At 24.2% G+C, this 11,429-nt stretch overlaps 2 protein-coding genes across 4 annotated transcripts; one reads left to right on the top strand and one right to left on the bottom strand.

Moving 5' to 3' along the window:
* Positions 1-1,222: 1,222 nt before the first annotated feature.
* Positions 1,223-4,281, bottom strand: LOC108002916 (probable E3 ubiquitin-protein ligase makorin-1). Of its 2 annotated transcripts, XM_017064907.3 has the most exons (6): positions 3,838-4,281; positions 3,177-3,464; positions 2,623-2,947; positions 2,201-2,523; positions 1,990-2,143; positions 1,223-1,821 (listed from the first exon to the last, which is right to left on the bottom strand). In XM_017064907.3, exons 1-6 carry the CDS (start codon positions 3,870-3,872, stop codon positions 1,696-1,698), a joined length of 1,251 nt encoding a protein of 416 aa, XP_016920396.1. In that variant the 5' UTR covers positions 3,873-4,281; the 3' UTR covers positions 1,223-1,695. The 2 variants fall into 2 exon arrangements, with proteins under 2 accessions (XP_016920396.1, XP_016920397.2); XM_017064908.3 differs by lacking the exon at positions 3,838-4,281 and having other exon boundaries at positions 3,092-3,234.
* Positions 4,282-4,906: 625 nt separating this feature from the next.
* Positions 4,907-11,338, top strand: LOC108002900 (zinc finger MYM-type protein 3). 2 transcript variants are annotated; one of them, XM_062071699.1, is made up of 13 exons: positions 4,907-5,055; positions 5,742-6,054; positions 6,124-7,907; positions 7,995-8,348; positions 8,427-9,262; positions 9,338-9,561; positions 9,641-9,876; positions 9,952-10,138; positions 10,216-10,341; positions 10,408-10,529; positions 10,606-10,750; positions 10,807-10,906; positions 10,988-11,338. In XM_062071699.1, the coding sequence occupies exons 2-13, from the start codon at positions 5,754-5,756 to the stop codon at positions 11,160-11,162; spliced, it is 4,590 nt and encodes a 1,529-aa protein (XP_061927683.1). In that variant the 5' UTR covers positions 4,907-5,055; positions 5,742-5,753; the 3' UTR covers positions 11,163-11,338. The 2 variants fall into 2 exon arrangements, with proteins under 2 accessions (XP_061927683.1, XP_016920371.1); XM_017064882.3 differs by having other exon boundaries at positions 5,742-7,907.
* The last annotated feature ends 91 nt before the right edge of the window (positions 11,339-11,429 follow it).

Here is an 11,429-nt window from a genome sequence, read left to right as displayed (position 1 = left end):
ATAGATAATGTTGTTGAAGAGAAGAGTATCTTATCACTAAGTGTAATAATAAATGGAATTTACATATACGAAATATTTCTAAACAATTTGATAATCAAATATTCACTCAGAGCAATAGATTTAGAATATAATCTTTTAATAGAAAAAATCATTTTTATAAAATAACTAATAAAAAAATTGATACCATATTCTTTGGTTTTTATTTCTACTTATAAAGCTCTGATTGCCTTTTTTTCATATCAGTGAAAATAATAATTTATTTTTTCAATAATATTATTTATTTAAAAAATTTAACTTAAACTTTTAACTAAAAAAAGTGTCTAAATATACTAAATGTATATTTAATATATTTAATGCAAATATAAAATGCAAAAAGATAAAATAACAAAGATTCCAAACAGCTTTGAATTTAATACTTGTTTATAAAATAAATTTTATTTGTTATTTTTTTCTATATCTGAAATCTGTTTGTGTATACTCGCTAAAAAGAGTTTTTTTTTATTTTTTTTTTTATTATATTTAGCAGTACACACATTCAACCAAATTTTCATACTATCGCCCAGACATACACTTATTATATAGAACACTCGATTTGCGCAATTTATCACGGTTATCTTAAAACTATTAATTAGAAACTAACGCTATACAGTTTAATAAGTTAAGGAAATTTGTTAAGTGTTCGCAGAGCCATAATTGGAGGTAGGACAAAACTTGTTAATTGTATCCTCAATATGAATAATTGATACTCAAATAGATATTACATACTGATTATTACGAACAATAGATTGTTTATATATTTTACTATCTCATTATTCAAATCAAAATTTTACATTCTATAAATTCTTCATTATCCAAGTTGAATAACAAATAAATATAATAAAAGTTGAGGTTTTTTTTTTGCTGGCAATATAAGTACCCAACCGAAATTAAAATTAATTCTAAACTAATAAAGCTATATATGTTATAAAAAAATAAATTTATATTTTTTTATTTTATTTAATCTGTTTTTAAGCAAATATTAAGTTTCGAGCCAAAAGTTAATAATAAGTATAATATTTATGAAAATAATTCTATTAAAAATCTTAAACAATGATTCTCCTCAAAAAAAATAAGGATTTCTTAATAAAAATTTTAAATATATAAATTTACTTTTGTTGTTATAAAAAACAATATTTATTTATTTTATTTAAAAAAAGATGTTTAAAGCCAAATTAAAAAAGGATAGAAACAAAACTTTTTATTTTTATACTGGCAAATGATTATTATATTGATATATTCTATTAATCGAATTAATTTGGACCACTGATATATAATAGATTGATGCGTATTTTTATGATTGAGTATTAGTTGTAACAATATTGGTCAAGATACATAAACAAATTCGATTAGAAAATAACTATGTAACATTTAAAAACTTGCCATTGTACATGAGACTGTAACCTCTTCATTATTGTTTTTTGTTATTATTATCATTATTAACTTGATATTATTTACATATTTTTCATGTAAATATTATCAAGTAAAAGCACACAAATTTTTCATTAATGTTGAGATGTCTTTAAATCATAACCATTGAAACAATTTATAAACTACTTGTCTATTCAGCCATTGAAACCACATACAAGTGGTGGATGAGATAGATGATACAGTTAACAACAATAGTAGCAGATTACTAAATTAATACAACTACTCAATCTAAAATTCAAATTCAGACCATTCAGATTCTTCTGAACCTGAAAAAAGGGAAACAATATCTTCAAGATCTACATCATATATCCAACGAGTGTCTCTTTCTTCAAAAAAGTCCCACAAAATTATTTGCTGTAAAAATTTGGAAATCTTTTACATATCTTTAACAATTACTCAATGTTAAAAAATTTTTTACATATCTTTAATAAACAATTATATCAAATAACAATTATTCAATGTTAAAAAACATAATATCAAAATAAATCAATGATATTATTAATTGAAAAATTTTGAACTTACTCGCAAAATATCATCTGCATCTGCATTACGTCGTTGACGAACAGGAGGACCAACATCTGTTTTAGTGCCATCAGGAAGTGCATGTAGATAAAAGCACTTATTGCCAAATGGACATTTACCACGTCCTTTATTGAAGTACTTACAATCTTTAGTACTATAATAAATAAACAATATAGTATTAAATATTTTAAATATATATAATTTATCTTACCTTAACGCACATTTGTAATCCATTATTAATTTTTCTTTCTCTTCTTTTGTATCTACCCAATACATACTTGGACATACGAAGTCAGAGGTAGCACGACATTCTGGACAAGCTCTTATAATTTTATTGTCAAATTGTTTAGCTTGTCTCCATTTTCTAATACAACTTAAACAAAAGCAGTGATTACAATTAGGTAAAATACCAAATCTTTGTTCTCCAGATGCTTTTTCCATTATAACTTCAAAACAAACGCCACAAGATTTTTCTCTGCTACGTTGAATAGCAAATGAAAGCTCCATGTCTACTTCATGTTGTTTGACACATGCCTGGAACATTAACATTAATAACGATTTTACTAATAATTTATATATTCTGTTTTATATATTTAAACAATATAAACAATATAATATTGAATGTATAATTACATTTGTATGTTTCTTTCTAAGTTCCTCATTATATGGATGAAGTGCAGCACGATTACATAATTCACAAATATCTCCATGTAAATATGTACAATTACGTTTTTTGCAAATTCCAGTTGCTTCTGCATATGGACATAAAGGTTCTAAAGCTGGACTGGATGCTTGACCAGATGGATTTACAGCTTGAGCATAAGATATTGAAATTGAAGAATTTATAGATGTTCCTGAAGTTGTAGAAGCCTCATTTGTGGAAGATGATCCAGCTATATGTGAAGGTATAAATTCTGGTGCTTTTACCCATTCCTCAGCAATAGAAGTATTGTCTTTGCTGGAAGTACATAAATATATTTTAATACATCATATTTTTTATTATCTTAATTATTATATATATATATGTGTGTGTATGTATGTGTATATGTATATGTATGTATATATATATATATGCAGATATATGTCGTATATTTTTATATACCATATTATATAATTATTATGTGATATGCAAATGGTATTACGACTTAAATCTTGCTGAACTATAATGTCATCTGACGACAACATACACATTCTTTATTGTTGTCGGAGTTGAAATATTTGAAGTGTGTTGTCCAGGTGATGAACTTTCTATTGAATTTGCATTTACCAAATTGTTATCAACAGTTTCAGTACTATGACGAAAATAGCACTGATTTCCAAATTTACAGATACCAAGTTTAAAAAAGCGACAAACAGTATTCATAGATGGGGCAGAAGAGGATATTATAGTTTCATTATTTCCATCATTCCAAATTCCTTGAGTATGTCGGTATCTGCAATTATTTCCTTCACGGCACATACCATTTTTAAAATAACTATAATAAGAAAAAATCAAAATTAAATTATTATAAAATATTAAATATTTTTACTTATCAATAAATAATAATAACTAATAAATATTAAAACTACTTATAAATTTATATAAATTTATATTGTATTGTATTTATTGTATTGTATTCTGTTTTGTATTATTTTGTATAAATATATATATAGAAATATATAAAAGTCATTAAAATAAATTTTCAAAATTTAATTTAATATTTATATATGTTTGTTTACTTATACAATATATGTCTAATTTTAATATATTTTTATTTACATAAAATTAAACAATAAATTGTATTTTCATGATAGTTTCTTACAATTAATATAATAGTCATTAGAAATAATTGCAAAATAATTTCTTACCGGCAAACAACGCTCTGTGTCCAACTGTCGGCCATTTTCTAAAGCTTCCACTTTAACAATAATCGACAACGCGTCCTAGAAGGATCGCGTACGATTTTTTTGGAGTACAGTTGAAGAATATTGAAAATTTATCAGAATAAACGTACACTTTTATGTTGCAAAATGTCTCATGCTATACTTCAATTTTATTTAACAAATAGTTTTTTTACAAATTTTTAAAAAAAGATATTTCCTATACACCGAGATTTTCAGTTTCTGTTCTTTTTTTCTTTTTTGTTGTTTTGACGTTTCTTTAAGTTTCCTTTTTCACTAAAATTTTATCTTTGTACATGTGTACAATCGTTTTTATGCACTATTGTATAAATATTTAACATATACTGTAACTCATTGACTTTATGCGTGAAAGCATACATATACGTCACGACTAAACACAGGCAAATTCACATTTAACCGTTATACAAAATAGAGCATGCGCTCGAAAGTTTAAAATATTTAAAAGTAATTTATAATAATAATTGATTAATAATAAAGATTAATGAATTCAATATTATATATAATTATTTAATATTACTAAAAAGAAATATAAACAAGAACATAAAGTTATACAATATTTATTTAAAATTATATCATTATATCAAAATTATATCATATCTTTCATATCTTATTTTTCTTTTATATTTTTATTAAAACAATAATTTTATATTTGTTTTGCTATATAAATTACATTGTTTGATATTTTTATATTTACTTTTAAATTCATTTTCATTAAAAAAAAATTGCTTATATTTAATAAATATGAATAATTTGTCATTTAAAACGAATTTTTCTAAACACATACATATATATATATATATATTTATAAATCGATACATAGCATATTTTCAACAAATACTATATGTACAATTATTATTTTTAATTATAAAATATATTGAAAATCATTTTAACCATATTGTGTTAATAGTTGTTATATTGATATAATGTTTTATTTTTATTTAAAAATATTCTGTAACATATTTATATGAAATGAAAAACAAAACATTAATATAACGTAATTATGAAAACGAAGCTTTATTTAGTTTAGTCCAAATAAAATTATAATCATATGTTGGTAGTGTATGTAGACGGATTACCGCCACGGTTGTTGTGTTTCGACAATGAATACGGATTTATATTTTTAACTAATTGAGACGAAGTGCTATTTAGCATTGAGAAAAAAAGGTGATATATGCTTTTTAATATTTAAATCTAATAACTAAAAATATTATATATTTTTAAATAGAATATTATAATTTTAATTGATATACAATTTTGAATTGTATATAGTATTTTAATTTGAAGTATTAAACTACAATCATTTATTTTGTTATTCAGAAAATGTTATAATTAATTGTTTTGAAATGTAAATATAATTTTTCTTATCTATTTTTATTTATGTTTTATTGCCTCTACTGTCATACTTGATTAAATCACAAATATAAAATACAACATGGCGAAATGAAGCTACTTTTTATAATAACCTCAATTTTTTATTATTACTATTATTTATTATATGCTTTCAGAAAAAATGCAATTTTAATTCTTTTTGGAAAATATTTTATTATTTCTTTTTATTATATAATATATTATTAATTTATCTGATTTATGTTTATAAAATTCTATTTATGTTTGTAACATAATTTGAAATGAATTTATATTATTTATGTATTTATATTAAATGAATAAGATATTTGATTTCTTACGATTTTTTATTCATCATATTTAATTTTCTTTCCCTTTTACTAAAAATTTATTTTATATTTTAATTTATTTAAAAAATATATTTTAAGAATTTAATTGAATTTTAATATTTTTTTCATTTATGTATATATTATATAATATTCACATGATATTATTATTTTATATAGTTAATCATATAAATGAGCATGGATTCTAATATTAATATGGAATTATCAAGTCATCCAACTCAAAAAGATTGTCATGTAGAAAATGAAAATAAAACTGAAGATATAATTGAATTAAATAAAACAATAAATATTAATGCGGATGAAGTACAAAAATCATCAATTTCAAAACAGAAACAAAAGATCACTGATATAAGTGAAAATAATGAGAAAATAAGCTTAGAAGATGTAAATCAAAAAAAATTATTTGATGAAAATTTAAAAAATATTGATTTATCAACTAATGAATCATGTGAAGAAAATGTTTTTGAAGAAGGTAACTTACAAACAAATAAATTAAATTTACAAGATGGTTTGCAAGACAAAAATAAGACAAATATTATAGTTACAGTTTGCCATGATATACAGTCATCAAGTTTATATAAAAATATCACAAAAAATGTTTCACAGGAAAAAAATTCAGAAATGCAATTAATGACATCTAATGTTATTGATAAAAATGAAGAAAAAAAATTATCAGACAATGTTAATATAGTAGAATGTGTAGAATCTCAAAAATGTTTAGAAGATATATCAGAAGAAACAGAAAGTTTAGAGAGCATCAATGTAGATACAAGTGATTTAAATTTAACAGAAAAAGAAATTAATGATAATGTTTTAGAAAATTCACAAACAGAAAAACAATCTCTTAATGAAAAAAATAATTCAGATAATAAAAAGACTGATTCAAAAGAGATATTAGAAGATTGTGATAAAAATATAACAGAAAAGAATATTATAGAACCAGAAAATACAGAATTTGTACAATTTTCTCAAGAAAAACATGGAGATGCACAAATTGAAAACCAATCTATAGATGCTGAAGATCCTTTTGGTGGAGATAATCTTATCACAGAAAATATTGAATCCATGGAAACTGATGATCTGAATGAAACTAATATAGATTTTTCTAAATTGTGTAATCAAACTGATAATTTGCAAGATGTTGTAAATAATGGAGATAGTAATTGTAGTACTAATAAAAATGATAACAATGAAGAAAATAAAGATAGTACTATTGATATTTTACATTCTCAAAATGTTATTAAAAATAACAATGAAACTACAGTTCAATCAGAACATAATGAAAATTTAAATACAGAAATTGAAGATTCAACTGAAAAATGTAATGATCAAACAAAAAAACCTGTTAATGACATATCAATGGATACTGAAGAAGAACAATCTAATGTCTTACCAGGACAAGATGATGAATTATGTATTATTCCAGATAGCATGAAAGTTATAATTCCTGAACAAACAGAAAAATCAAATTCTAATAATAAAGAATCTTTACATAAAAGTAACCACGAACATAGTGAAGATAAACAAATATGTGAAAATAATGAATTAAATATTGATACAAATAAAAATTTGCAACAAAATTTAAAAGATCCAAATGTTGCAAATGAATGTGTTATAACAGATACAAAAAATATTAGGACAGAGAAAGAATCAATTAATAAAATTACAGCTATCTCTACAGATGTGATTAATATTGATGAGGAATCAAAAAATTCTGAAATTGAAGAAATAACAGCTAAAGAAATTTGTAAACAATGTAATGAAGAAAGATCATGTAAAATTAAAGTAAAAATTGGTTTTGATACTTATAACGTGTGTTCAAAAACTTGCAAAGCTTTATTTAAAATTGCTAACAATAGAGCAACAGATATACCCAGTGATGGAGTTAATTCTAAGAGAGAGAAACGTTGTGCAAACTGTTTGTTAATTGTTGAACCTAATGATGAACGTAATCTTTCTTGGGAAACAATGGAGTTTTGTAATGAGGAATGTCTAGGCAAATTTCAAACAAAATATGGAAGTTATTGTAGAAATTGTAATGGATCAGTCCAAGCAGTTAGTTTAGGAAAGTATTGTGTACGATTTGGTTATGATGTTAGACAATTTTGTTGTTCCACATGTTTGGAAGAATTCAAAAAAGGCTTAAAAGTATGCAGTTATTGTCAAAAAGATATAAGCTCTAGTACAGAAGGTTTTCTTGCACCAGTTGGTGATAAAGGCCAATTTAAAGATTTTTGTACACAAGATTGTATGGAAAAATATTCAAAAATGAGTTCTATTGAACCTCCAAATATGGAAAAAAAATGTTGCAGTGTTTGTCAAGAAGTAAGAAATCATTTTCTTTTTATATTTATATTTTTAATACATGTCCAATAGAAACTCTCTAAAAAACAATTATATTTTTTATAACAGGAAAAAATTGTTCATTGTGAAGTTCAAATAGATAGATCTGATCCAGTAGCTATATGTAGTGAACCATGTTTTGCAGCATTCAAATTTGTAAAAAAGGTTGATCCTGATCAATGTTCTACGTGCAAAAAATTTTTTGAATTACCTAATAAAAAAAGTTCTGTTGTTTTTTATGAGAATGAGGCTCATATGTTTTGTTCTAAAACTTGTTTAAATATATTTATTATTACTAATAGGAAAATTGTTCCATGTAATTGGTGTAAAGTAAAAAAATATAATTTTGATATGATCAAAAAAGAATTAAAAACAGGACAAGTAATGATGATGTGCAGTTTAAATTGTTTAACATTATATCAGGTATATAAAATAAATATATATATTTTTTATATCATATAATGTATAAAATTAATTATATTTATCTTTAATTTTATATAGGTTTCTATTAATGCAGTTTCTGCAAAACGAATCAATTGTGACTTTTGCAAAGAATTTTCCCAAGCACAATATCATTTAACAATGTCAGATGCGACGATTCGAAATTTTTGTTCATATCATTGTGTAATGAATTTTCAAGCTCAATATACTAAATCTCCAATTACAATACCGACAGGCGACGATCCTGTACCTACCGGTATGCCTAAAAGAACATTACCTCAAAGAAGCACAAATTCTAATAATCAAAAAGTTAATGACATACAAAATAAAAAGAATATGCCAGTAATTTCTTCAGTTACAAGTTTAGCTACAATTGGAAATGGTCAATCCAGTCCAACTTCCCAACAAAATAATGTAAATAATATGTTAGTACCTTCTGTTGCTATTAGTCAAAATCAGACACCACAAGTAATTTATAAGCAGCATATTATAACAAGACCACCAAGTCCAATCCAAATTCATAATAAAACAACTCAGTGTAAACCTGTAATGCACACAAAAGGAGTTTCAGTACGTCCACATCCTTGTACAAAATCTACACAAACGGATGGAATTCAACAGGCAGTTGTACCGATACCGGTTCCAATTTATGTTCCATTTCCAATGCATATGTATACTATGCCTTTTCCAATTCCATTACCTTTTCCATTACCGATTCCTGTTCCTATTTTTATACCCACAACAAGAAATAGTGCTAAGGGAATATTTAAAGAAATCAAAAGAATACAAGAAAAAATACCAGCAGATCCTTTTGAAGCTGAACTTCTTATGATGGCAGAAATGGTTGCAACAGAAAAAAAAACTAATGAGACTGATTCAGATTCTACAGATGATAGGTAATTTTAATATTAAAATTTTTTATTAAATTTTTTTTCTGCTTTTCTTTTTTTTTTTTTTTTTTATTTTTATAGAGATGAAGATACTGGTGATCGAGATCATTCACATAGTGGAGGTTTTAGTCCAGAAGCTGTTGATTCTAGTAATACATTTGGTGATGATATGTTACAAATGGCTTTAAAAATGGCAACTGGAGAATTGGATGAACCAGCTGTTGATTTAGAAGCTGCTTTAACTCCAAACACTATCACTGCTACACAAGCACAGACACAATCTGATGCAACTATAGAAAGTGATGGTAATGAAAGTAAACAATATAAAGAAAAAAAATAACAATAGAAAAATAAATAATAATTAAGAATTTATTTAACATTTAGTTCAATCAGAACGACTCATTGTTGCTACTCGAGGAAGAAAACGAATGGTTCCATATAAACCGCGATCTACGCCGAATAAACGAGGAAGACGTGTATCTAGTACAAATGATATGCCTTTGATGCCACCTCCTGAACCTCAACCTCCACCTCAACCAAGAATTATAGAACCCATAGAAAAACCAGATGCTAATATGGCACTCAAATATACGTTCGGAGTAAATGCTTGGAGACAATGGGTAATTTAAATATATATTTAATTTCAATTTTAATTAAAAATTGCGATTAAAAATTATTTATTCTCTTTAAAATAGGTAGTAGCAAAAAATACTGAATTAGAAAAACAAAGTACACCAATGAGAAAAATGAAGTTATTTAAAACAGATCTTTTGCAACTCACAGCTGATGAATTAAATTATTCATTATGTCTTTTTGTGAAAGAAGTTAGAAAACCAAATGGAGCAGAATATGCTCCAGATACAATATATTATCTTTGTTTAGGTAAAATAAGCAATTATATTATTATTCTTATTAATCGAAAGAAATTTTTAATTATTTAAAATTGTTTTATATTATAGGAATTCAACAGTATTTATTTGAAAATAACAGAATAGACAATATTTTTACGGATTCATATTATGAAAGATTTACAGATTGTTTAAACGAAGTTGCAAAAAAGTTTTCTGTTCTTTATAATGATGCACGTAAGTTATTTTTTGTTTTTAAAATTAATTAAAATTATATTATATTATTAATAAAATTTTTTGTAGAATACATTGTTACAAGGGTCGAAGAAGAACATTTATGGGAATGTAAGCAATTAGGTGCTCATTCCCCTCATGTTCTTTTAAGTACTTTAATGTTTTTTAACACTAAACATTTTAATCTTGTAGTATGTATATATTATTTTAATTTATTATATTTATAACATTTATATATTAAAATGATTAAAATTTAATATTATTCAGACAGTAGAAGAACATATGCAATTATCATTTTCTCACATTATGAAACATTGGAAACGTAATCCTGCTGCACAACCTGCTACAACAGGAAAAGTTCCAGGATCTAGAAATGTTCTTCTTCGTTTTTATCCACCACAATCAGCATTAGGTAAGTATTAAATAATTTCTATATTTAAAAAAATAATAAAATGATATTTTTTATAGGAAATAATTCACGTAAAAAAAAAGTATATGAACAACAAGAAAATGAAGAAAATCCATTAAGGTGTCCAGTTAAATTATATGAATTTTACTTGTCTAAATGGTACGTTTATTTATTTTTATTTTATAAAAGGAAATTTCAAATAAATATAATAATTATATTAATTCAATTGTATTATTTTAGTCCAGAGAGTGTTAAAACACGGAATGATGTATTCTATTTACTGCCAGAAAGAAGTTGTGTACCGGATAGTCCAGTATGGTATTCAACGTCTCCACTGGCTAAAGAACATCTCATAAAAATGTTATATCGTATTAAAATGGTTAAAGAAATCAATGTAGCATTGTTAACTAGCTAATTTTACGTTTGTATATTTATCTTTTCTCAATTAATTCGAATAATATGCAAAAAATAATTGTTTCCTTATACATCAGATAAAAATGTTCGAAGATGATGTGTAGTCATTTCAAATTTTATAATTTCTATTGTATATTTTTCACTTCCTAATAAAACAAAAAAATGTATTATTAATAATTTTTTTTAGAACTCTCAGTTTAAAACATATCCAAATGAATTATTATAAGAAAATGGGCAATACGTATTTATAAATTATATATGTATATCT

The sequence above is a fragment of the Apis cerana genome, linkage group LG2, assembly GCF_029169275.1.
Source record: "Apis cerana isolate GH-2021 linkage group LG2, AcerK_1.0, whole genome shotgun sequence".
Classification (NCBI taxonomy): domain Eukaryota; kingdom Metazoa; phylum Arthropoda; class Insecta; order Hymenoptera; family Apidae; genus Apis; species Apis cerana.
The sequence above is the reverse complement of the archived record's forward strand: the minus strand, read 5'-3'. Positions and strand labels throughout refer to the sequence as shown.

Bases quoted from the DNA above. Each gene is read 5' to 3' on its own strand.
- LOC108002916 (XM_017064907.3), bottom strand. From the start codon at position 3,872: ATGGCCGACAGTTGGACACAGAGCGTTGTTTGCCG. The intron at 2,524-2,622 runs GTAATTATACAT...TTAATGTTCCAG, and splicing joins TTAGAAAGAAACATACAAAT to GCATGTGTCAAACAACATGA. The intron at 1,822-1,989 runs GTAAGTTCAAAA...AAATTTTTACAG, and splicing joins ATGCAGATGATATTTTGCGA to CAAATAATTTTGTGGGACTT.
- LOC108002900 (XM_017064882.3), top strand. From the start codon at position 5,754: ATGAGCATGGATTCTAATATTAATATGGAATTATCAAGTCATCCAACT. The intron at 8,349-8,426 runs GTATATAAAATA...AATTTTATATAG, and splicing joins ATTGTTTAACATTATATCAG to GTTTCTATTAATGCAGTTTC. The intron at 10,139-10,215 runs GTAAAATAAGCA...TTTATATTATAG, and splicing joins AATATATTATCTTTGTTTAG to GAATTCAACAGTATTTATTT.